We start from the raw sequence: 26466 nt of genomic DNA on the forward strand, positions 1-26466 counted from the left end.
TCTCTGTCTCTCTCTCAGTGAGAAAGGAGATAAGAGTGGGACTGGAGACTTGGACTGGGAACTTGATCTTGCCCCTGAGCCACTCCTTGAAAGATGGTGGCCATGGCCCACTGGACAGTATCCAAAGTATCTTGATTCAGGTGTTAAGATCCATATATTATGTGAGAGGCATTCAGAGGTTCCCTGTAGTGGCTATATTCTGAGTAATCAGTCACTTCTACAGTAAGGCCAGGCCTGACATTATGAGCACAGGAAGACTGTATTGAGCCCAAGAGCCAGCACTGGCCAGGGGACTCTGGGCTGCCAAGGGGTTGGGGCTAGCTCCAGTCCTAGGGAAACTGTTTTGTCATGCAGGGAAACTGAGGCAGAAACCTTGGCCCATGAAGCAGAGGAAAAGGGAAAGGCAGGGGTCTGGTGGGCTTAAGGGTTCCCAGGACTCACCTCAGGTAGTGAGAGGAAGGCTAAAGTCCCTGGGCTTTTTGGAGAACAGAGTGAAGGATGTATGGTATGGGGAATGGCAGGGATACAGAAAGGGAAGTGAGTTAGTGGGGTATAAACCATCACTTGGCCTAAAGCCTTTTCTGTTCCTTCCCATCTTCACAGGCCAAAACAGATATCACAGAATTGGGTCCCTTGCTCCTATGATTTCAGGGCTGGCAGAGTCCTTAAAGATATTTTAGCCAACGTCCTGAGTTATGCTAGAATCCTTCTAGGCTCAATTCATATACTCACAGAACTAGCAATGCCCTCAGAGACCACAGGACCTGGTATACAAGGCTCTTCTGCTTTCTTCTCAGGAGAAGCAGGCCTGGAAGGATTCTCCCCACAGCCTTTCTCTGCCGGGCTCAAGTCCCAGCTCCCAGTAAGAAGCCCATACCTGAGACAGCTCCACTTTCTTCTTCTCCAGAGCCAGCTTAAAGTCAGGAGGCGGCACAACGCTGAGAAGCCCAGAAAGTCCCCCAGATTCCTCTGTGATCAGGCCAACTTCATTAAAATGAACTTTGTTCCCTGAGGATTCGATCATGGAGGTGTTATTGTTTGCTTGATCACAGTTCCTATGGCTACCGGCTGACAGTGAGAAGGGAACAGGTATACATCAGCATCTTCCTGTAAAATAGGGATCTGACCTCATTTATAGGCAAACAGGCAGCAGGCAACCTTGCAAATGGCACAGCACGAATAGAATCAAGAGAGTTCTGAATGATTTAAGTAGAAAAGAACATTAAATGAAATAGTACATGTGAAAGTATGTGTTCTATCCCTGGTTCAGCTTACATCCTGAAGCTGTTAACCATTCACAGCAGTATCAACCTTCATATCCAGAGGGGAGATCATCCAACTGAAAGGTTACAACTGGCAGCCCTCAGGCCAAATAAAACCCATAAACCTAGTTTGTATGATTTCATAGTGCTTAAAACTCGTTTTGGGAGATTGGGATTGACATATATACACTAATATGTATAAAATAGATAACTAATAAGAACCTGCTGTATAAAAAAATTAAAACTCAAAAATTCAAAGAAGAAAAAAACTTGTTTTGAGTCAACTTTTAAAAAATCAGTATCTTTTCGGGACTTCCCTGGTTGTCCAGTGGCAAAGAATCCTCCTTCCAATGCAGGGAATGGGGGTTCGACCCCTGGTCAGGGAACTAAGATCCCACATGCCACGGGGCAGCTAAGCCCGCGGGCCACAACTACTGAGCTCATGCGCCTCAATGAGAGAGCCCGTGTGCCGCAAACTACAGAACCCACACGCTCTGGAGCCCACGTGCCACAACTAGAGAGAGAAAACCCACATGCCACAACTAGAGAGAAGCCCGAGTGCTACAACTAGAGAGAAGCCCATGTGCCACAAAGAAAGATCCCACATGCCTCAACGAAGACCCCCTCATGCCGCAACTAAGACTGGATGCAGCCAAAAAAAAAAAAAAAAGAAAGAAAGAAAGAAAATAAATAAATTTTTTAAAAATCAGTATCTTTTCAGTGAAAAAAAAGTCCAACTTGCAGTGTCAATGCCCTCCTGTCAAAGGCTATCAAGAACAAACCTATAATTGAACAAAGTTGGGTTTACTGGCTCATTGCAATGAGGGAGACCACACAATACGGGAAACTGTGAGGCATCTCAGTAAGAGATGTTGTAAATGACTTATTGCAGGATTTGAGCTTGTGTTAGGTTTCTGGGAAGGATTCAAGGAAACGGGCTTTGTTCTGATTTGGATGCTGTGAGGAAGTGGGGAATAGTTCTATGATTGGTATCTTAAAACTTTTTATCTAAATGGTGGGAAGAAAGGAGCAAGATTAAAGCTATCATTGATAAAGAAAGTGAAGTAATTTATATTAGGCAGGATAGGGATACTTGGCATTTCTGTTGTTTGGATAATGTTCTTGTTTTTGACTGTGTTCAGACGTAACGACAGGGTGGTCTTGTTTTTATCCTGATCCATCACAGTGACAGAGTGGCCTTGTCTCTGTGATACTGGTGTTCTGTAAAATTGTTTATGTTTATCAAGAGAAAACAACAGTCTAGCTGTGAGTGTCACACTAGCTCCTATCAACACCAAGGCCTAGATGATAGTGCCAGGCCAGCTCCAGGCTGTCAGAGGATGCTTTCTCTTTCTCTGTCTCCCTCTTAGCCAAAGGCAGATGGAGTCAAGCCTCAGAACTTTAGCCTACTAGCCAGCTCTTCACCATTGCCAAGATTTTGTCCATCAGGAGACTGTCAAGAGAACATCTATAGTGAGCCTATGGTTAGTCTTTCCTTCTTTTGTTGCAGAATGAGTTCTCAAATCCTCTGACATGATGATGGTTGCACAGTAGCATTTAAAACTCTGACCAGAATACATCAGCCAACTGCACCACAGGACATTACCAGAAACTAAATAGTTATTAATCCTTGTAACAGATCTTGAAGACAGGGGCCTAGAGTATCAAATCCAGGCAATGAAAACATGTCCCAAAGTCCAGCTTGCCTTTTTTAGCGATTCAAGTGACTTTTTTTTTTTTTTTTAGCATAGTCACAGGCTGCTCAACTTGACCTGTGTTTATATAGGGGCAGCAAGCAGTGTTTGCCAAAGCATAAATTTCCCCTTGGTTAATGAATTTAAATTTAAACTAGTTGTTGGGCTTCTGAGTAGAAGTTGGCATTTATGATGTCTGCTGAGGTTAGAGGCAAGATTTGGATCACCTTTTCCAGTACTATTACCCCTCTCTGGGAAGTATAGCTCATACAGCATACATGATAATGAAATAGGTTATCCCTCCTGGGAGTTTTCCTGAATAGCCTGTTCTTGAACAGCCTGCCTCATTTTGGAGATTTCTGGAGAAGTGGTAGTTTAAAATATCTGAAAGGCTCTTAACAATTACTCTGAATACACAGGATAAGTTAGAGTGCAGCAGGCAGGTAAAAGCCTGATGTCTGCATAGGAAGTCGGACCCTACTGAGGCATAGGTTGTATTGGGAGTACCCAATTTTTGGACTCTTGAGGTGGACAGATTCCTTGAGTGGAGTTACATAGTGCTTGCAAATAGGTTGGAGTGTCTCAGAAGAGAATAGACTATTATAGCAAAGATAGCCCCAACCTTATATCCCATTCCTGATGACCTAGGTTTTATGGGTAGGGTTATAACGACCTCAGCAGAAGCATTTCGTTCAAGTACAAGTTTGTAAGACTGAACTTTGGAATTAATTATGTGAGAAAAACTTAAGACCAGAAAGGACTTGTAGAAGGATATCTACCTTCTGAAGTGTTTGAAGTTATTACATTTTTTTGTCAGCAGGATTAGATGGGGAGGCAACGGTTCCACGAATGAGTTAAATTCAGAGCAATACCTAAGGTCTGAGAAATACACACCGGCATTTTTTTTTTTTTTTTTTTTAAGCAGTGAAAGGAGACCACAAGGGGTCAAAAGTAACAGGATGAAGATAGGGAAGACCATATTAAGATAACTTTTAATCAGTTAAAGAGGATGTTAAAGACAGTAATAGGCAATATTACTAGGAGAACAAAGGGTATGGAAGAGGGCACTGAAGAAGCAAAAAATCTTGTTCTGCAGAAGCTATTCATATGTGCGGTTAGCACCTTTTCCCTTCATCTTGGACAGAAGCTGCCCACAGTCAGCAGCTTCCAGAAAATGTCTAACAATCCTCAGTTTGAGGTCCCCCAATGGACTGGATGTCCAGAACTCTGGAGTAAGTGATGCACCTCTTTTCACTTAGGAAACATGAACCGAAAGATCAACAACTTGGAGTTTATTATGTCAGTTATCTGTTAAAGGTTCTTTTTGTAGAGGCTCAAGGGCAGTTTTTTTCTGATTCTTTTCCAGAAGAACAAATCTCCAGGTTTCAGATCATGCAGAGCTGCTTAGGTGGGTGTTTTGGAAATGCAGCTTATATCTATTGGTGCTAAATCTGGAGGTATTATATGAATCCCTGAAGAAGTTAGTCACGTAAGTATAATGGGGTCAGTCTAGGATTGGAAGTGATTCCCAAATGCATGGAGCAGTTAACTCAGAAGGAGATAACCTGTGGGTCCTGGAGGGACCCACAATTGATCTTATTTTATCAAGGGCAATGGCAAAACTTTGGGTTTCTGAGAGTTTTGATAATTATGAGTTTTTTCATTCCTTTAGTTCTCTTTCTTTTTGCTGAAGATAGTGGATGATATGGACAGTGTATTTTCCAAGTAAAAGGTATAAAGAATTTTTTAAAAATAATGGTACCAGTGAAATATGTCTCTTTGTTACTAGAGAGATAAATTGAGACCCCTTTCCCCAACGGTGGGAATTTAAAAATCAAGCAATTTTTTCTCTGCTAATATGTCCATAGCTCTCCAGCAAGAAAAAGTCTCAATCCAGCCTGAGAATAAACAATAACTAGAACATACTTATAGTTCATTTGGAGGTGTTCACAGAGCCTCAAGGCTTTGGTTCTTGTCCATGTCCTACCTTTGCAGTCTTACCAGGAATATGTCACTGGCTGGTAAGATGTGCATTGGAAAATCCTCAGCAATACCCTTAAAGTTACCCCCCACCAATGTTGGTTCAATGTTGTCAATTTATCTCTGCTATTCAGGCAATATCAAGAAGCATTCTTGCTAAACTCCATTTTTACTATGGCTACTTCCTTAGATAACAGAAAAACATCTACAAGTTTTTAATTTGCTGTCCATTTTCTAGGGACTACTATAGATGTCAGGGAATCTCTCTTTCTTTCTTTCTTTTTGGATTAAAAAAATTTTTTTGAAATAATATTAGATTCACAAGAAGTTGCAAAAATAGTATGAAAAGGGTACCATGTACCCAGTTTCTCCCAGTGGTAACATCTTACATAACTGTAGTACAGTATCAAAACCAGGAAATCGACATTGGTACAATCCACAGACCTTATTCAGATTTCATCAGTTTCATATACATTCATTGCATTTGTGTGTATATATACAGTTATATGCACACATGGAATTTTATCACATGTAGATTTGTGTAACCACTACCACAATCAAGATACAGAACTGTTCCATCACCACAGAGATACCTCGTGTTATCCCTTTATAGTCACACACCCCCTCTCCCCACCCCACCTTACCCCAGCCTTGTCTTAACCTTTGGCCACCACCAATCCATTCTCCATGTCAATAACTGTGTAATTTCTAGAATGTTGTATAAACAGAATCATACAGTATGGAACATTTTGAGATTGACTTTTTTTCACTCAGTATAACTCCCTTGAGGTCCAACTAATTTGTTGCATGTATCGATAGTTTGTTCCTTTTTATTGATGAGTAGTATAGTAACCAATAGCTGAGAAGCCTAACAGGAGACTGTGAGGCAACCCCAAAATTAACAGTGGAAGAAAGCTGTTACCACTCCTGGAACTAGAGGAACAAAGGGCAGCGTTACCAGATCCCAGGGCCAGGGTCACCTGTAGAAGCCAGAATTGTGGCCAACCTTTCTTGTGGGAGCTGGACCCACGTGAGAGCTATTGCCATCATGGGAGATGATACTTAATGTGGAGATGGGAGTTGGGGTGGAGGAGGGTGCTGGTAGAGAAATGCCCTGGCTTCTCCCTTCCCCCTGCTTTTCATTCTCCTTCCATGGACTTGCATTTGCTGAACCAACTGGAAGCCAGCTGACATGACTGCCTGAGACAGGTAGCCTGCAGCGGTCACCTTGCCACAAAACTGAGCACATCAGGTTTTGACAGTTCCCTAACAAAGAAAAACAGCCATGGGCTTCTCCTTCTTCACGTTAGGAGGGTGGCTGGGTTTACAGAGTTGCAGTGAAGGACAGTGATATGTAAAAGGAAACAATAATATTTCACAGGCAGATAGGCCACCAGCTGAGAAGTACTGAACATTTTCTGTCAACAGAAGAGTCTTTAGAATGGGTAACCATTTTAGTTAGTAGAGACCTTAGAACTAAATCAAGGGAAAATTTCCCATACTCTGCTATTGTTGCTATAGTTCTTAGATGAGGCATCTACGTCTTGGCTACTGGGTCTAATAAAAAACTGAAATAAGCAGTAGGCCTCTGATTATTCCCATGTAACTGACCAGTACCCCAAATGCTTGATCACACTTTTCATGAACAAAAAGGGAAGGGGCTTGTGAATCTAAAATTCTGGAAACAGATCTTTTTGTAGACAGTTATCATACCAGTCTTTGTGCTTAAATATGTATGCTTTATTTTTTAACTTGAAAAGTATACAATTCTTGACATATATTCATATTAATATACTTTACTTATGTGTAAATAACTTAGAAAGATAACCTCTCTTTTCAATTTATTATTATTTTCTTAAATTGTGAGTTTAGTAGACAAAAGAGCTCTCACAATAGTTTTGAATTAATTAAATTTGGTAAATTCCAGATAAACCTAATGATTCCTATTGTTCTTTTTATAGAAAAAAAGGAGCAGATCTTTGTGCTATTTGATGGCTATTTTAGGAAACCCAAACATAGCTTAGGCACACAAAAAAATATCCTAATAGTTTTATTAGCCTAAATTTGGGGCCTGAATTTAGGAAAGGCAAAATCAAGAATAGTTGTAGAGGAAACAACATATAAGTAATAAATAAATATCTAAAGAAAAGATATATTTATAGGCAATGTTGTAAAAACACACAGCAATGAACAACAATGGTTATTAGGAATTTAACTTTTTAAAAAAAACAACTCTTTTCAAAAATGATTTAAGGACTTCCCTGGTGGTGCAGTGGTTAAGAATCCGCCTGCTAATGCAGGGGATACAGGTTCAAGCCCTGGTCCCGGAAGATCCCACGTGCTGCGGAGCAACTAAGCCCATGCGCCACAACTACTGAGCCTGCGCTCTAGAGCCCGTGAGCCACAACTACTGAGACCACGTGCCGCAGCTACTGAAGCCCGTGTGCCTAGAGCCTGTGCTCCGCAACAAGAGGAGCCACTGCAATGAGAAGCCCACACACCGCTATGAAGAGTAGCCCCCGCTCACCACAACTAGAGAAAGCCTGCGCACAGCAACGAAGACCCAACACAGCCAAAATTAATTAATTAATTTTTAAAAAATGATTTAAGAGTATGTCAAAAAGCACCAAGAGTTAATAGGATATTTTTAGTGACAAAAAGGAAAGAGTAGACTTTCCCTGCTCGCTGCAACTAGAGAAAGCCCATGCACAGCAACGAAGACCCAAAGAAGAAAGAAAGGAAGGAAGGAAGGAAGGAACTTCTACTAGTCTGGACATTAAAAAAAAAAAAAAGCCCCAATTCTCATTTTCCTCCTTTTATATATTATTCATGTAACAATTTTCAGTAAATGATTTATTAATATACCTTTACATATATGTGTATTTAGGCATTCACAGATATATAAATACACAAATAGGTAATAAATTGAAAGCCTTAAAACATAATTAGGGACTTCGCTGGTGGCGCAGTGCTTAAGAATCTGCCTGCCAATGCAGGGGACATGGGTTCAAGCCCTGGTCTGGGAAGATTCCACATGCCGCAGAGCAACTAAGCCCATGTGCCACAACTACTGAGCCTGCGCTCTAGAGCTCGCATGCCACAACTACTGAGCCCGCGTGCCACAACTACTGAAGCCTGCACGCCTAGAGTCCGTGCTCTGCAACAAGGGAAGCCACCGCAATGAGAAGCCCGCGCACCGCAACGAAGAGTAGCCCCCGCTCGCTGCAACCAGCGAAAGCCTGCGCACAGCAATGAAGACCCAACGCAGCCAAAAATAAAAAAGTAAAAAATAAATAAAATTTAAAAAAAAAAGATAAATAAGTTCTGGGGATGTAATGTACAGCATGGTGAGTATTTTTAAAAATTTCAAAAGATAAATCATATATGAAAACTAAGATAATTTACTTAACTTATAAAATCAATATAAAAAGTAAAAAGGTTTAAATCATAAGAAAACTAACCCTGATCTTGTACAAACCAAAATATTGTGCTGGCATTATTTTTACATGGCAAATTAAAATGCAAATACACTGGATCACGCCAAAAACTCTTCTTTTATCTTGGAACTAAGGCCTTACCTATAATTACAAAGCCTATTACATAAATATACTTTTCAGAGCCCACAAAGGAAACATAAATAGTTTAGCAATTCTTTCAGACATTTTTGATTACAGGTGACCCTTGAACAACGTGGGGGTTAAGGAACTTAAGAAACAACACCCCCCAGTCCCCCACCCCCCAAGGCACAATTGACCCCCTCCTCAAACTTAGCTACTAATAGCCTTACTGATAATATAAACATTTAACACATATTTTTTGTTATATGTATTATATAATGTATTCTTACAATAAAGTAAGCTAGAGAAAATGTTATTAAGAAAGTCATAACTTCAATAAAGATGTTTAAAAAAAAAAAAGAAAGTCATAAGGAAGAGAAAATACACTTAAAGTACTGATTGTATTTATCGATACTGATACCATATGTTTACATGGTCTGTTTACAAGATGAATCATCTGTCAGTACCTACGTCAATACTGCCTTATGTTACATTGTAGATAGTAAATGTATTAGTAACACTAGACATCAAAAATGAAAAGACAGGGAATTCCCTGGTGGTCCAGTGGTTAGGGCTCCGTGCTTCCACTGCCAGGGGCATGGGTTCGATCCCTAGTCAGGAAACTAAGATCCTGCATGCCGCACAACGCAGCCAAAAAAAAAAACAAAACAAAAGATAGTGTGAAAAAGAAATTTATATTTATTTACAGATAAAACGATTCATGCATTGATAATGAAGCAGCAATATGACTACCTTCTGGTAACCTAGTATAATCGATAGTGCCATGTATAGTCTGTAAATGTTTGTGTGTGTGAGTTTTGATAAATTTTTGCTTTTTCTTTATATATATATATTTTTTTGGCTACGTTGGGTCTTCGTTGCTGCGCGCAGGCTTTCTCTAGTTGTGGCGAGCGGGAGCTACTCTTTGTTGCGGTGCGCGGGCTTCTCATTGCGGTGGCTTCTCTTGTTGCGGAGCACGGGCTCTTCTCTTGTTGTGTGCAGGCTTCAGTAGTTGCAGCACGCAGGCTCAGTAGTTGCAGCACGTGGGCTTCAGTAGTTGCAGCGTGCAGGTTCTAGGGCGCACGGGCTTCAGTACTTGTGGCTCGCGGGCTCTAGAGCGCAGGCTCAGTAGTTGTGGCACAGGTGCTTAGTTGCTCTGCGGCATGTGGGATCTTCCCAGACCAAGGATCGAACCCATGTCCCCTGCATTGGTAGGCGGATTCTTAACCACTGCGCCACCAGGGAAGTCCCAAATTTTCCCTTTTTATAATAGATTTGGTATATTTTATGATAGTAAATAATAAAATACACTAGTATCTGTTTATAATTTATGCATTCATGATATACCTTTCTCTTAATTATTTTTGATATTTTTAGGCTACACGTTTTCTCAAATTGTTACAAATCCCCCCACAATTTTTTCCAATATATTTACTGAAAACAATTCACGTATGCTTGCGGACCTGTGGAGTTCAAGCCCATATTTTTCGAGGGCCAACTGTATTTAACTGGATTGCGCACATTCAATGAAATATTTTTTTGATAAGTTAATCTTTAAACTTTTCCAAGAGAGGAAAATGGACAGCAAAAAAAGTGAGAGGGAGCTACTACAGACAAATATGAAACTATCACTCTAAAAAGCTAATCCATGTTCCCTTCTGCAAGTAAAGATGAAAGTTTAAATGCAAAAACCTTCCAGATTTTGACATATACATACACACACACAAAGAGTGACATTCCACCTAATTTTAAAACTATCTTAGGCGCTTGACAATTTCATAGAGCTATACAATTTAAAAATCAGTATTTATTAATCTCCAAAGTACGGAAATGAAATATCACCTATGTCAAACAAAATAATCTCTCTTTTTGACAACCAAGACAATCTCCTCATGAGGGTTTCTTATCTTTTTGTTCTAAGGTAACTCTCAAATAAAGAATCTTGTTCTTGTCCCAAGTTCCCCAACACGGCCACTGCAATTCTAAATTGTCCCTAGTGAAATTGGGTCAGTTAGAAAGATAAGGGTACGAGTTAGTGTAATTGTGAGAAAACATGAAGGAATCAGGTATTTGGCCCAGTTTTAGTTGAGACAAGAGTTCATAAGGCCAGTGCTGTGCAACCTTGTATCTCTAGAAATTGGCCAAAGACCAGTCATCACTGATCAGAAGCCAGAGAAAATGACCTGATTCTGGGCAGAAGAAATGAAAAAAAGGAGTTCTCAGGGACACAGACAAAACTGAGAAAGAAGTCCTTATAAAGGTTTGGAATGGCAATCTGAGGCAAAGTTTATTCAAAGCACACTGGTTTGAGGATACATTCTGAATTCCATAGTCTCCAGGGCTTGCTGTAGGACAGACTTATTGGGCCTTGGTTGATGGAGTGATTTGTCTGGTTAATTCTGATAACAAAGGACACTCCAGCATGCTAACTAGTTACATGACCCCTGAGCGGCTGGCATCCCCAACTTCTTAGAGGGATAAGTGGTGTTCAGCCACCAGAGACTGAGCAATAAATAACAGGTTCGTGTTGCCCTCAGACATCCAGGGCTACATACCCATCCTTTCCCTATAGACTTTTCCTCTTATAGACAAACAACATTCAAAACACTAGACAGGGGGAACCATGGGAGCAGATAGATGTAGAAAGCCAGAAAACAAATTCCCCAAGGAAAAATAAAAATATAATTGGATAACCAAAAAAATGGAAGAGGACCTTACTCCAAGGAAAATAAACAAAATAATCCCAACACTCAAGGGTCTAAATGAAACATCAGAGCTCAATTCAGCAAGAACTTACCTCCCAGCCATGGGTAGGATGGCACCTCAAATAGTTAGAGACACAAGGGGTCTCAGATGTGCACATTATTACTAAAGTCAAGGGTTCCAGTCCAAGGTAGTGAGGGCTTCAGCTGAATCTCTGTGGATCCTCCATTTCTGATAATGCCCTCCAGCCAAAGACTACCAGGAACACACCTGTAGTAGAATGAGGGAGACGGCACACCATGGGGAACCCATTCTGGGCATCTCAGCAAGTGCATATTAAAAAGGACTTATTAAGGATTGGGGCTTGTGTTAGATGATTTTCTAGGAGGGTTTGAGAAAGGGGAGATTTGCTCTAGGTTGGATGCTGTCAGGAAGTGGGGATAATTCTTTCTGGTTATCTTAATAATTCTTATCTAGAAGTTAGGAGGAATGGATCGGCGCTAAAGCTGTAGTTGGTAAAGAAGCAGCAGTCACTCAAACCGTGGAGAGGGTTGTGTTTGGTCACTTTTGTGGTCTGGACAATGTTCTCATTTTCGTGTTCAGGCATGATTATGGAATGGTCTTTCTCTCAATCCGTCAGCGACTGGTTTTGTCTGATGTTGGTGTTCTGTAAAATTGTTTATGCTCAACAAGGCAACACCACAGCCTAGCTAATAGTGCCAGGCCCCCTACTAGCAACACTAAGGCTTCTGAAGGAAGAGTGCAAACTAGCTCCCAGTTATCATGAGCTGCTTTTCTCTTTTTCACCAGCTACATTTGAAAAATCAGAATTGGCAATCCTTTTGGTAAAACATGGGCTCTTCAGGTCACCACAGGCCTCATGACTCCCCAGTACCTTGTAACTGGTCTGCCCCACTCATTTACACTCCTACCTTGTCTCCTGGCATTTAAATTTGCACCCCTCACTAGCAGAAAAGGAACCAAGCAATCCCAGAGAGAAGTGACTTGCCTGATCACCCAGTGAACTGATGGCAAGGTGGAAACTACAACTATGTGCTGAGTTTTCCCTCCAGCGGATCCACCTGCTAGACATTCAGGTCGATTGTTAAATCTCTGAGGTATCAGCCTCTCAACTGAATGTGGATGGGATCGGGTAAAAACACTTCTCACCACACTTTATCAACAACGTGTTCCCAGCTTACTTCTCCTTTCTTTACGGATTGGGTGTCTCACGACATCGGCTGGGATTCTAAGGCCTTTGCTCAGCTGCTCCAGCCACCCCTGACCTTCTTTCTGCTTCTCAAATATGCCAAGTGTGTTCCGGCCTGAGGATCTTTGTACTTGCCCTTGGCTCTGCCAGTAACTCTCCGCCCTCACACCTCCACGGGGCCGCTTCTTCTGAGCTTCAGCTCAGTATCACCTCCTCAGGGAAGCCTTCCACGACGACCTTACCTTCTCACACCCTGCATGCCCTAGCACTACCGCCATCTCCTCTGCGAGGCCACATCCCTCTGGCCTCCTTTAAGAGCGTCCCTTGGTGCTTCGTTCGCAGCTCCCCTCAGTCTGTCAAATGCGCGGGGATGGGAGGCGGGAAACTGTGCCCAATCCCCTGCTTCTCTGGGCCACAGTTTTCCCTTTACGCCCACGAAGCGCTCTGAGAGCAGAGACACGCGGCAGGGACACCGCTTTCCACAACAGTCTGGTGGCCAAGCGCCTCCTACATCGGGCCTCCAGGACTGCCTACCAGACCGCACTTCCCGTGGCGCCCTGCCCCGCGACAGCCGGCGCTCAACCCCTCCACCGGCCCAAGGCCACTACGCATGCTCCGCACTTCCGGCCCCGCGAGGTCGGGGGCGGGAGCTTGACGCGCCTGCGCAGCTGCTCGCCCGGTTTCCGGGCGGTGCAGGCGCTATGGGTCTGAGGGCCAGTGTCGTTGAATAGCGGCGGTGTAGAGGCGTGCGGGCCTAGCGGTCCGGCCCGAGGGCTCAGGACCGGGGTCTTTGGGAGCGCCCGGGGGGCGCAGAGAGAACGTAGGATCGCTGCCCGCCGCCACCACCAGGCATGTCGGCCGAGGCCTCGGGCCCGGCGGCGGCCGAGGCCCCGTCCCTGGAAGTCCCTAAGCCCTCAGGTTTCGAGCCTGGCTCCGCCGCCTACGGTCTCAAGCCACTGACCACGAACAGCAAGTACGTGAAGCTGAACGTGGGCGGCTCGCTGCACTACACGACGCTGCGCACCCTCACGGGACAGGACACCATGCTCAAGGCCATGTTCAGCGGCCGCGCGGAGGTGCTCACTGACGCCGGAGGTACGCGAGCCGCCCTTGCTTACTGTCCTGCGTCCTCCAGATCCACGTCTCCCTTTCCCGTGGTCTTTCCTGGCCCAGTCTCCTCATGCCCGTTCTCTGCCACCGTCCAGTCGGTTCATTCTCACCCCCTCCAGCCCCCACATCCCGTCTCATCTCGCCTGTCTCGGTCATGATCTCCCTCCTCCCCCGGTCTTTACCCCCAGCAGTAGTAACCAACATTCATGGACACCCCCCCCCCCGCCCCGCACCATCCCCCCCGCCCCTCCAACTACTCTGCCGGGCGCTGTGGTAAGTGATTCAACATGTCAGCTCCCAATTTTCATGACTGCTGCCCACTGACTCTCCCACCCTTCACGCCTCAGCTCAAAAGACTTGGGAACCAGCCCAGCTGCCAACAACATCCTTCCGGCGGGCACCCTTCATCAGTTTCTTACACCTGCCCAGCCTTTTGTTCCCCTCTCTACCTCAGCGCTGCCAACAGCCATCCCCGAGAGTTGGAGGATCTTGTCGGTCTCCGTTACCCTAACGCAGGTTCCTCTACACTCTAGGACTCCATCTGTAAATACAGACTGTAGAAGGAGAGGGCTGCTTTGGGTTTGCCAGGGACGCCAGAGCGGAGAGTGGACAGTTCTCTTTGGCAGGCGAGCCCCTTACCTTCCCAAAAGTGTTGCATTCAGGTCTGGGCCCCATATGCCCAAGTGGAACCTTAAAGTTTGGTGGCAGGGTTGGGGGTGGTGGAGGTGGAGTGGATTCAGAAGGGGTTAACAAGGGCTGTGAGAGCAGGAAAGTAAAAATTGGGGAGGTAGAGCTCAGCCTTCAAATACCTGAAGGTGAAGAATTTATTTATTCAATAAGTATTTGTAAAATGCCAGTGCAGGAGATAGTTTGGTACACAAATCTGATAAGCTAAGCCTTATGGAGTTTTCTTTTTTTGTGGGGGCAGGGGGAGAATAAGCAAGTAAACATACTAAAACAAAAGCGAAATATGTAATTTCAGATAGCAATAAGTATATTATGAAGAATAGAAGGACGAATATATATCTTTATATTCTATGAAGAATATAAAGGTTAAAATGGTAGTAAACTGGATGGTAGGGTAGACATTCTAATTAAATAGGATGGTCAGAATTAGCACAAGAGGTTAGAGGTTTATTGATAAGGTAATCTGTACGAACTCTGTGATGGTGAGAACCTTCTCAGTGTAGCACAGACTTGAGAGGGAATTAATTCTCTGTGGCTGGCTGTGTTAAAAAGGGGCTTATGGGAGAACTCACTGGAGATGTTTTAAAGGGATTTTCTTAGCTATGGCACAGGCTTGAGACAGATCAGTATTAAGAATTGTGGCTTTCGAATCCTTCTTTCATAAAAATTTAGTAGCTCCTCAGCCTTTAGCAAAGCCATCCTTCCTCCTGCCTCTCCCCACCGCACCAGGTTGGGTGCTGATTGACCGGAGCGGCCGCCACTTTGGTACAATCCTCAACTACCTGCGGGACGGGTCCGTGCCACTGCCTGAGAGTACCAGAGAACTGGGGGAGCTTCTGGGCGAAGCACGCTACTACCTGGTACAGGGACTGATTGAGGACTGCCAGCTGGCACTGCAGGTGAGGGTCCCTTCCCCACCTCCTGAGTCCCACCCCTATGCTCATGTCCCTGGGAGACCTGCCCAAGCAGTTAGCTATTAAGATATTAAAGAAAAACAAAAGGAAATATGGGGCACTGCCTGGAGGAGTTGCCTCTGGCCTGGCTCTGACTGGCCATGACACTATAGAGAATTTGGGGGTACTGTCCTCTGCATTTCTGCTGTCTCAGGCAGGGCCCCCCTCACCACCTCATGCCAAGACTACTGCAGTGGTTAAATGACTACTGTCTCTGTTTCTTGCTGTTTCTACCCAGCCAATCCAGCTGTTACACTAGCACCTGAATAATGATCCTTAAACACAATCCCAATTTATTCTCTCCCTTGCTCAGAAATCCCAAATAATGCCATTGTCCCACTAAGGGAAAAAAAAAAAATCTGAATTTAAATTGGAATATAATGACCTCCATGATCTGGTCCTATCCTGGGAGGCAGCATTCCATCCCTCCCAGGGCTTTAAATAATTTTTTTTTTCTAGCAGTGAAATACTATAGAAGCAGTCACACCCAATAAAACGGGGTTGGGGGTTCCAGGGCCCCACCTGCTGGGCTTCTTTTCTGGGGATCTCTTAGGATTCTGAGGAGAAGAGTTTGGAAAGCACAGCCAGGAGATATGAGTTAAGTGTCACCTCCACCACAGCTGACTGAGTGACCTTGAGTGAGTCAATTCCTACTTCTGGCATTCTGTTCTCATGTTCCAAAAGATAGGGAAATGAGAAAAATATGTGCAGTGTAGTGAGTTTCACATAAAGCCTTTTATTCTGTTCTATTTTTACAATGTTAAAAGTGTCCTTTTATGATACAATATTAATAGGAGATTGTAAGAATTTCTTTTTTGATGCCCTTTATGTTCAATATATTAAAAAGTGGCAACTATGAACAACTTTCTGTTATCTTGGGGAATACTTATTGGACCTTGAAATCCAAAAGTATAGAATTCCTTTGGGCAATATCCATGTTTTTCAAGCTTTTTGACTGCATCTCATAGAGAAAAATGCATTTTATACTTGCGTATATATGACTGAAATAAGTTTTATAAAATGATACTTTCAGTGAAATACACTCTGAGATATTCTGTTTTCTTTCTTTCTAATGCTGTTTGGGACCCATTAAATTTATTTCATGACCCATTAGTGGGTTACCACTTGCAGTTTAAAAAACATCAAACTAGATGATTTTGGAAGTGCATTCCTGTTCTGTAACTTTACATTTATCTAATGTTATCTCACATCCACTGTGTGTTAGGATTGGTTGTTACCTTCTTGTACCCCTGTTTGACATAAAAAGAAACATGAGGGAAGCTGGGGATATATTCAAGGTGAAAGAGCCGGTAAGCAGCAAAGCTCAGAGCCAACCCCAGGTGCCTGACTCCCAAGTGCAGTGCTTTTTCTTCTGTGCTCAGCTGCCTCCTTTCCAAGCTTCCCCGAGACCATTCTCATTCCCCACTCCCCTCAGCTAGAATATGCTTGTTTGTTTGGAGGTTTTGGGTTTGGAGTTTTTTGTTTCTTTCTTTCTTTCTTTTTGGCCACCCCACGTGTACCATGCGGGATCTTAGTTCCCCAACCAGGGATCGAACCCATGCCCCCTGCAGTGGTAGCTGGGAGTCTTAACCAGTGGACCACCAGGGAAATCCCGTTGTTTTTAAGATTCCAGTACAGAGAATTGAGTTCACCATACTTCTCAGTGTGTGGCACTTAAACATCATTAGTCTATGCAGATCTTTTCTGTTTTTATTTTTTCCTTCATTCCCAGTCCCCTGCCCACTTCCCTTTTCCCCATAGGTACCCCTCCAGTTCTAATGTTTTAATACATTTCCTTGGATTATGTTTGTACCCTTAAAAAACTAAAACATTATTTTGTATACATATGTATTTTAAATTTCCATAAATGTCATTGAGCTACGGATTGTATGTTCTGTTTCTTAATTCAACACTTTTTCCAAGTTCTGTTCATGCTGCTGTATGTACATTTAGTTCTTTGCTTCTGACCGCTGCACAGGAATCTGTGCTGTGCATTCAACCATATTTTATTTATACATTCCCCTGAGGTTGGAAACCTAGATTGCCTCCCGCTTCCTGCCCCCACAAACAATGCCACCATGAGCATCTTTGTACGTGTGCCCTTGTGGGTCCTGGGTCAGTGTTTCTCATGATTGTAGCTGGGAGTGGAATTGCTGGGCCGCAGGACACATGCAAACGAATTTCAGCAAGTATCATATTACTCTCCCAAATGGCTGTAGCACCTTGTACTCTTGATGAGCAGTGCATAAGGAATCCTGTTTCTGCATATCCTCAGCAACTCATGGCATCACCCAGCATCCTAATTTTGCCAATCTGATTGGTATAGAGTGATTTCATTTTAATTTGCATGCTTCTGATTATTAATTAGATTGAACATCTTTTCACATACTCACTAGCTTTTTTGGTTTCTCCTTCAGTGAATTGCCAATTCATATTCTTTACCAAATTTTCTACTGAGTGTCCTATCTTTTTCTTGTTGTTTTTCAGGAGATTCTTACATATTTTAGCTTAGTTCCTAGGGAGAATTAAGCCCTATTACTCTAAGGCATGTATTTTACATAATAAATTAACTTCTCCTGTGCATCTAGAATGGTACTATTTACCTGACATTCTCAGAAGAGTTGAGAAAATAGTTACTCAAATTATTTGCTGGGTTTTGATATTCAATGAGGAAGCCCAGTTGAGAAAATCTGTTAGATAATAATTTCTAGTCAGTTTTCGATGTTGCCAATAATTTCTCTTAGAATGTCACCTGTATGTGGGATCTGTTGTTGAATAGAAATTATTTTTTTAATTATAAATAACTTTATTATTTTTAAAGCAGTCTATAAGTATTGTAGAAATTTAGAAAATACAGATCATCAAAAAAAATAAAAGCACCAAATATCCTTCCAGGTCTTTTCCTGTGTGTGTGTTTGCCAAAATATGATTATGCTGTATGTGCTGTTTTGTAGTATGCTTTTTTTTGTTTGTTAATAATTGCCATCTTTCCATGTCAGTGAAATTTTATGTAACATCAGGGGCATACACAAATTTCTCCGTTTGTTCCAGAAATGTCTTTTATAGGTGGTTTATCTAAACCAGGACGCAATCTAGATCCTTGCATTACATCTGGTTATTATGTTCTTTTTCCAACCCAAGCAGTCCCTTTTTTCTCAAAATACTGACTTTCTTATAATACTGACCATCAGTTGTCCTTCACAGTGACCTACTTTCCAAACTCGCCTGATGTGGTTTGTTACCCTACCCTATCCTGAGTTTTCTCTAAATTAGATGGTAGATTTAAAAGCTTGATATTAAACATTTTGGTTAGAAAACATGTTAAGTAATGTTACATATATCATACTGTGTTATATCAAGACCTACAATATTGTTAATATGACCCATCATTAGTGATGCTCAGTAGTGGCCCCTAGGTTCAGGTGATGATGGTTTGATCCCTCCATTGTAGTTACATTTCCTTGTTGCCAACTATAAAGTAATTTAGGCACTTTATGAATGGCAGTTACCTATCAACCACACATCCATTTATAATTCTCACCTGAATCAATAATTTCATTAGGGTTGTAGAATAATTGTAATTCCTTCAGCATTATTACGTGAAATTATTTATAAAGTCATGCTTTTCATTGTCAACTGGAGAGATTCTTGATTTTAATATAGTCAAATTCCTCTTTTTTTTTTTCTAATGGTGTATCCTCTTAGGATCTTGTTTAAGAAGTTTATTCTACATTTTTTATTAGCTTTATAGTTTTACCTTTTGTATATGGAATTCACTGTTGTAAATGCGAATTATGAAGGGATTCAACTGTTTTTTGTCCTCTGTGGAGTGAGCTAGCTTTCTCAATGCCATCTACTACACAATCTGTGGTAGCCAGCATCCAAGATGGCCACCGGCAATTCTTGCCTCTTGCTTATTCAGGCTCTTGTTTAGTCCCCTCCCACACTGAATAGGGCTGACCTATGTAACCAGTAGGAGATTGCAGAGATGACAGTGTGTGACTTCTAAAGCTAGGTCATAAAAGACCCATAGCAGTTTCTGCCTCTCTTGGATCACTCACTCTGGGGAAGCCAGCTGCCATGTGAGCATATTCAAGCAGCCCTAAGGGAGAGGTCCACTTGGTGAGGAACTGAAGCCTCCTGCCAACGGCCAGCACAGACGTCCAGCCAAATGGGTGAACTATCCCAGAATTGGATCCTCTAGGCCCAATCAAGTCTTCAGATAACTACAGCCCTGGTCAACATTTGGACTCCAACTTCATGAGAGACCCTCGGCCAGGACCACCTAACTAAGCCAGTCTCAAGCTCCCAACCCACAGAAACTGTGTGAGATAATAAATGTTTATTGTTGTTTTAAGCTGCTAAGTTTGTACTAATTTGTTACCCAGTAACGGATAACAGATTTTGGTATCTGGAGTGTGGTTCTGCCATAACAAAAACCTAAAATGTGGGAGCGGCTTTAGAACTGGGAAGAGGGCAGAAGCTGGAAGGACTTGAGAACAGTGTTAATAAAAACCTAAAGAGCTTTAAAGAGTATTCATAGAAGTCTGATGACCTCTGAGGAGGCTGCAGTGTGGAACATGTTTACTGGAAAGTGGTGGAAAGGGGATCCTTGTTATATAGTGGCAGAAGTAGCAACACTGTCTCCTACAGTAATGTAGAAAGTAGAAAACATACTAATGATCTGGGTGATCTAGCTAAAGAAATTTCCAGGTAGAATGTTGAAGTGCCACAGGTTTCTTGTTGCTTATAGTGAAACAGAAGAGGAGAGGGTAAGCTAAAGGAAAAAGAATTGAACAAAAAGGAGCCAGGAATTTTGGGGGCTTGAAAATTCCCAGCCTTTCAGATAACAACGATGTTAAAATTAGCAAATGGCTTCCAGGCAAAGATCAAACACAGGGCATTCTCAGTAAAACATGGTCTAAAGATGAAGCTGAGGATGTGATTGTAAAATCCTTTAAGACCTCAGAAATATCCAAGAAGATGCCTCAGAGAACCATTCAATCAAATAATAGCACTTTTAAGAAGCTTAAGGCTATTGTCAGGCAGCAGTCTCAGCATAAGCCCAAAGTAGAGAAGAGCTTATCTCACAAAGATGTGTGGGTGAGGCTTTTGTCTAATGAACTGAAACCCAGGACTCACAAGACACCCATTAAGTTTTTAAGAGAATTATATTGGCAGAAACACTGCCAGCTTAGACTGGAAGGGACAGAGACAGTACAAGAGGAGAAGAAGCCTTTGGACCCTCGAAGTTCTACAGGCAGAAAGCAGGCTAAGGAAACTATGGAGCTGCAAACACGGACTGTCTTTCATGGAAATGGAAGGATGACTCAGGTCAGAGCCAAGAGCCATAGAGAATCATTCCTGGACAGGAGTAGACATCAGAGAGCTCCCAATATTTGTCCAACTGGATTACAGAATTTCTGTGAAGCAGTGACTTCTCTGTGCCTCCTGCACCCCTCCTCACCTTTTGAACAAGAGTGTTTATCCTAATGCCTGTTCCACATGTTGCATGTGGAGTGTGTGGAAGAGATAACTAGTCTCTTTAGTTCACAGGTCATCAGATCCAGAGAAAATGTACCTAAGGAGCTATAGTTAAGGAACACCTCCCAAGGAGCATTGTCCCCACCTGAACCTGATTTAGATGACCAGATTCTGTACTTCAGTGCTGTAATAGGATGGGACTTTGGGGGATCTTTGGAGGGGGTGAGTGTGTTTTGTGTATGGGAGGGATTTGAATCAATGGGAGCCAGAAGGTGGACTGTGGAGCCAGCCTCCAAGGCAGTCCCCAATGATTCTTGTTCCCTAGTACTCATTGCCTTGCGTTGTTCCCTCCCACACTGAATAGGGCTAACAAAACTAGGTCATAAAAGACAGTGAGGCCTCCACCTTGCTCTCTCTTGGATTATTTGCTCTGGAGAAGCCAGCTGCCATATTGTGAGGACACTCAAGCAACCCAACGGAGAGGTCTAAATGACAGGGATCAGATATTTCCTGCCAATAGCCATCCTGAACTTGCCAGCCATTTGAATAAGCTTTCTCAGAAACAAATCCTCCAAACTCAGACATACCTTCAGATTACTGCAGCCCCAGCTGACTTGACTATAACCTTGTGAGAGACCCCATGCCAAAAACATTCAGCTAAGCCACTCCTGAATTCCTGAATATCCATTCTGACCCACAGAAATGGATAATAAGTATTTGTTGTTGGTTTAAGCTGTTCAGTTTGGGGACAGTTTGTTACACAGCGATAACTAATACACACTTGCCCCACTGATTTGTGATGTTCTCTCTATAAATAATCAGTTCTCCTATATACACCAGTCTGTTTCCAAGTTCTCTATTGTGTTTCATTGTTTTTGTTTGTTTCTGCACCAGAACTACATTGTTTTCATTATTATGGCTTTGTAAGATATTTTAATATCTGGGAGGGTCAATCTCTTCTCTTGCTTGACTCTTTAAAAATTGACCTAAGCAAGAGTAGACTTATTCTTCCAAATTAATTTTAGAAAAAGCCTTAGGAGTTTCTCAAAAAAAAAAAAATCTTCTGGAATTTGTATTAGAATTGCACATCTAGTTTTTAGGTTGGGAGAGGTGAGAGGGGTTTTGGCATGAAGATTCTAGAAAACAGAGAAGAGGAAAGAAACCTATGTGTCTGGTTCTGATTCTCCCTCCAACCTTCCACCTAGCCCAGTTCATTCGTTCACCAGATATTTATTGAGCATCTACTGTAAATTGGTACTTATTGCCTAGGAAGAGACCATGAGCAAATATACCAAAAAATGAGAAAATGTGAGGAACTGAGTGCCATGAAGAAAGTGAACTGATAGTGTGAAAAGGAAGAAGTAGAGGAGGCTGCTTAGCAGGGGAGTTTAGGGTGGAGGACCAGCACCCTCCTAGGGGCACTGTTTGAGTTGAGATCTGAATGGCATGAAGGGGCCAGCGCAGGCTGTTGCCGGCAATGGCAGCTGCAAAGGGCCTGGTGGGCACAAGCTGGATGCGTGAAGGAACAGGTGGGGCTGAAGCCCAGCAGGCAGGGGAGAGTGGTAGAGACGAGATCAGAGAGTTCGCATCCTGCAGTCTTGTGTGGACTACTAAGGAGTCTGGATTTTTTTCCCAAAGGCAACAAGCAGTGTTTGAAGGCTTTTAGGTTGGGGAGTGAGTGACCTCTGGTTGTGCTGTTAATCACCTTCCGCTTCTTCTCCAGCAAAAAAGGGAGAACCTGTCCCTGCTGTGCCTCATCCCCACGGTGACATCTCCCCGGGAGGAGCAGCAGCTCCTGGCCAGCACCTCCAAGGTGAGGCCCCTGAGCCCTGTCGGGTGGAGGCTGGGGGCCTGTCCCGGCAGCCTGACCCCCACCCTTCTCCATCCTTTCTCCCCCAACAGCCCGTGGTGAAGCTCCTGCACAACCGCAGTAACAACAAGTACTCCTACACCAGGTGACCCCCTCAGGGGCGGGGAGGTGCACTGGGTGGAATCCTGGGCTCAAGCACAGCTCTGCTCCTGGCCCAAGGGGAGGATTATGGCCCCCTGGGGGCGGCGGGGGTGGGGGGGTGGGGGGGTGAAAAGAATCCTGCCTGGATGCAAATTCTAGCTCTGCCACTTACCCACTGGGTACTTTGGACAGGTCATTTTCACTTCTGAGCTTCAGTTTTATCATCAGTAAACTGGGGTCCAGGTGAGGATTAGATGATAATTACTAGCATTTCTTATAAGAGGCATGGCTCTAAGTGCTTTACGTATATTTACTCACATAAACCTCACAATTGTTTGAAGTAGGTATTGTTGTGATCTCCATTTTACAGATGAGGCAACTGAGGCACCGAGAGGTGAAGTAACTTGCTTAGTGTCACTCAGTTAAAAAGTGGTGGAGCTAGGATGCCAGGTGAGGTAGCTTGGCTCCAGAACCTGCACGGGGTAGCCACGCTGCTGTGCTGGGATTTGCTGAGCCAATGCTGCTTCCATATTGAGGCCTCCTTGGCCTGGCCCCAGGGGTGGAGGACGCTCCCTTCTGGGCACCAAACTCCTAGGTAGGACTAGAGTGCTAGATATCTGGGCCCCTAAGCTTAGGGGAACAGAGGGAGGAAGCCAGTTGTGCTGAGCCTCTTGGCCCCCTGGTCCTCAGCACTTCAGACGACAACCTACTTAAGAACATCGAGCTGTTTGACAAACTGGCCCTGCGCTTCCATGGGCGGCTGCTATTCCTCAAGGATGTTCTGGGGGATGAGATCTGCTGCTGGTCTTTCTACGGGCAGGGCCGCAAAATCGCCGAGGTGTGCTGCACCTCCATTGTCTATGCCACGGAGAAGAAGCAGACCAAGGTCAGAAGGGGTTCAGGGCCTGGTCAGGGAGGGCTGTGGTGGTGGGCAGGACGAGCACCCTGGACAAAGGCAGCTCAGCAGATCAGGCAGGGGAAATCCATCACCGGGACAAGGAGCTGGAGTTCTAAGTTCTGGGGTCTTAGTTCTGTAACCTTGGGCAAGTCATCTGACTTCTGTGGGTCTCTGCTTCTCTACCTGTGAAAGGAGGGTGTTGGATTAGAGTGGGATTCTTAATCTAGGCCAGTTGGGTTTCAAGGCTATCTTGAAAGAGTGTGCAGTTTGGGGAGTGGGTATGCATTTTTCTATATAGAAGGACCATAGTTGTCATTAGAATTTCAGAAGGATCCATGACCCAGAGTAGGTTCTTTTTTTTTTTTTTTTTTTTTTAATTTATTTATTTATGGCTGTGTTGGGTCTTCATTTCTGTGCGAGGGCTCTCTCTAGTTGTGGCAAGCGGGGACCACTCTTCATCACGGTGCGCTGGCCTCTCACCGTCGCGGCCTCTCTTGTTGCGGAGCACAGGCTCCAGACGCGCAGGCTCAGTAATTGTGGCTCACGGGCCCAGCTGCTCTGCGGCATGTGGGATCCTCCCAGACCAGGGCTCGAACCCGTGTCCCCTGCATTGGCAGGCAGATTCTCAACCACTGCGCCACCAGGGAAGCCCCCAGAGTAGGTTCTTAGAACTTCAGGTGCTTGGAACACACTGAGATTGTAGGCCCTGAGTCATTAACATGGCAATCATCAGCAGATACTTCCTGAGCACTGCAAGAGGCTTGAAATCAAGGTGAATAAGATGCTGAGTAAAGTACAAGCCCTCTGTCATGATGTCTGGCCCCTGAAGATCTTATCAGCCTGGTCCCTTCTGACCTTGACATGAAGGATGTGCCTCAGATACACTGGAGATCTTGAAAGTCTCTAAGCACTCAGTGCTATTTCACACCCCCCTACCTTTGCACACACTATTCGCTCTTCTTGGAATTATTTTTCCTCATTCCTGTCTGCCTAATGGACTTGTGCGTAATCTTTAAGACCTAAGCCAAGCATCACTTTCTTTGGGACACCACTCATGAACTTTCAACCCAACAACCCCAGACAAAGTTGGTCATACCCGCCTGTCAGCTAAACACAATGTTGATTGTAGTCTGCTGGGGATGGGGGGAGTAGGAGTGTTTACTTCAGCAGCAAGGAGTTAGCTTCTTGAGAGTAAAGCTGAATCTTTTTTTTTTTTTCCCTATCTCTGTAGCACTAGCCAGGCCTTTATCACACCGCAGAAGCTAGGAGACATTTATTGAATGCATGAATGAATGAATAATCCAGTTTCCAAGTAGCTTCCTCTGTAATTGGGAAGACAGGAAGATAAACCAGTAATGAGAATGCAGCTTGTTAAAGTTTTGTTGTTTATATCCCTCCAAGCCACACAAGGGGAACCCCTAACCACCTCTTCATCCCTTACTACTCTCCTTCACTCTGCCTTTTTGCTTTGGCCTTGTGCTGATCTTCAAATACACTAAGCGAATTCCTGACCCCAGAGCTGTTCCCTTCCCAGACTGATCTTTCTCTAGTTCTCCATCTGGTTCCTTCCCTCCTTTCCTTTGGCTATTGGTCGGATGTCACCTTCTCAGTGAGGCCTTCTCTGAGCTCCCTCTTTAAAGTTGTAACATTCCTGGCGGTGGCCATCCCCACACCCTTTTCCTGCTATAATTTTTCCGTAACATTTATCGTCATTTGACACTTTATATCTTATTACATGTATGTCTGGGTCCTCCCCCTAGAATGTAAACTTCCTGCGGACAGGAACTTTGCCTGTTTTGTTCACTGCTATATCCCCAATGCCCAGAACAACACCTGGTACGGTGCAGTCACTCAGTAAATATTTGTCAAATGAAAAGATATACCTAGACTTGGCAACAAAGGACAGAAAACAAACAACTCTCTGCCTGACTTCAGAGCTGGACCTTGAAGTATAAGTGTGACTTAGCTGAGTAAAGAAGTTGCAAAGAGGACAGTCCAGGCTAAAGGAACCTGTGACTGTAGAGGCTAGGAGGCTGCAGAGGCTATAGGAGTCGAGAGACAGTGCAGGAGCAGCCTCGGGGAGGGGATGGCTGCGTAGTAGTCGAGCCAGAGGGAGGGAGCTGGGGGTTGCTGGCCTTTTGCAGGTGGAATTCCCAGAGGCCCGGATCTTTGAGGAGACCCTGAACATCCTGATCTACGAGACTCCCCGAGGCCCAGACCCAGCCCTCCTGGAGGCCACAGGGGGTGCAGCTGGAGGTGGCGGGGCAGGCCGAGGGGAGGACGAGGAGAACCGAGAGCACCGTGTCCGCAGAATCCATGTCCGGCGCCACATCACCCATGACGAGCGTCCTCACGGCCAACAGATTGTCTTCAAGGACTGAGCTTTGCCCTGAGTCTTCCTCTGGCTGCTGGGACCCAGTCCCTTTCTCTCTTCCTCCCCTTCCCAGACCTTTGCCCCGGCTTTGCTGGCCAAGTCGTGGGTCTTTCTTCCATCCCTTCATTGCATGGTACAGTTCACTTTGGCCCTTTTCCATCCATTCCCACCTCATTGCTAACCACACAGTACATTCCAGCCCCTCCCCTCAGAGGCCTTCAGAAGGCCTGCATTGGTTCCCTCCTCCCCATCCTTGTCCTGCCCTCTTCCCTCACCAGCTGGCTTAGAAGGATTTAGAATTCCCTTTGTCTTTTTTTAGTACATTGTACACACCAAAGTGTCAAGCCAGCCCTTAATAACCCACCACATTCTGAGCCGCCTCCTCACCATTGTGCAGGGCAGTTTGCCTCCCTCCTGCTTCCCCACCTTCCTCCCTACCTCCTTAACTTTGTACTAGGCAGGCCTGGGCCTGCACCAGCTCAGCATCTTCTCAATTTTTTTCATATTATTTATTATTTTAATTTTCTATTAAATTATTGGAATAAAGTTGAGTTGAGGGTCTGGTGCTGGCTCCCAGGGAGAGGGCCAGGTATATGGCTTGTT

General features: G+C 44.1%; 1 protein-coding gene and 1 long non-coding RNA gene across 3 annotated transcripts; one reads left to right on the top strand and one right to left on the bottom strand.

Moving 5' to 3' along the window:
* Positions 1 to 8242: 8242 nt before the first annotated feature.
* On the bottom strand, positions 8243 to 13011 carry LOC309613832. Its single transcript, XR_014235906.1, has 2 exons — positions 12649 to 13011; positions 8243 to 11466 (listed from the first exon to the last, which is right to left on the bottom strand). It is a non-coding gene; the product is annotated as an uncharacterized lncRNA (long non-coding RNA).
* Positions 13012 to 13078: 67 nt separating this feature from the next.
* Positions 13079 to 26409, top strand: KCTD13 (potassium channel tetramerization domain containing 13). 2 transcript variants are annotated; one of them, XM_082361246.1, is made up of 6 exons: positions 13079 to 13501; positions 14933 to 15102; positions 22364 to 22453; positions 22543 to 22595; positions 23282 to 23477; positions 24226 to 24505. In XM_082361246.1, the coding sequence occupies exons 1-6, from the start codon at positions 13258 to 13260 to the stop codon at positions 24352 to 24354; spliced, it is 882 nt and encodes a 293-aa protein (XP_082217372.1). In that variant the 5' UTR covers positions 13079 to 13257; the 3' UTR covers positions 24355 to 24505. The 2 variants fall into 2 exon arrangements, with proteins under 2 accessions (XP_082217372.1, XP_082217371.1); XM_082361245.1 differs by lacking the exon at positions 24226 to 24505 and adding an exon at positions 25634 to 26409 and having other exon boundaries at positions 13082 to 13501.
* The last annotated feature ends 57 nt before the right edge of the window (positions 26410 to 26466 follow it).

The sequence above is a fragment of the Balaenoptera borealis genome (genome assembly GCF_965194805.1).
Source record: "Balaenoptera borealis genome assembly, chromosome: 16".
NCBI lineage: Eukaryota > Metazoa > Chordata > Mammalia > Artiodactyla > Balaenopteridae > Balaenoptera > Balaenoptera borealis.

Coding starts and splice junctions, on each gene's coding strand:
- KCTD13 (XM_082361245.1), top strand. CDS start 13,258: ATGTCGGCCGAGGCCTCGGGCCCGGCGGCGGCCGAGGCCCCGTCCCTG. Junction 13,502..14,932: donor GGTGCTCACTGACGCCGGAG/GTACGCGAGCCG, acceptor CCACCGCACCAG/GTTGGGTGCTGATTGACCGG. Junction 22,596..23,281: donor AACAAGTACTCCTACACCAG/GTGACCCCCTCA, acceptor CCTGGTCCTCAG/CACTTCAGACGACAACCTAC.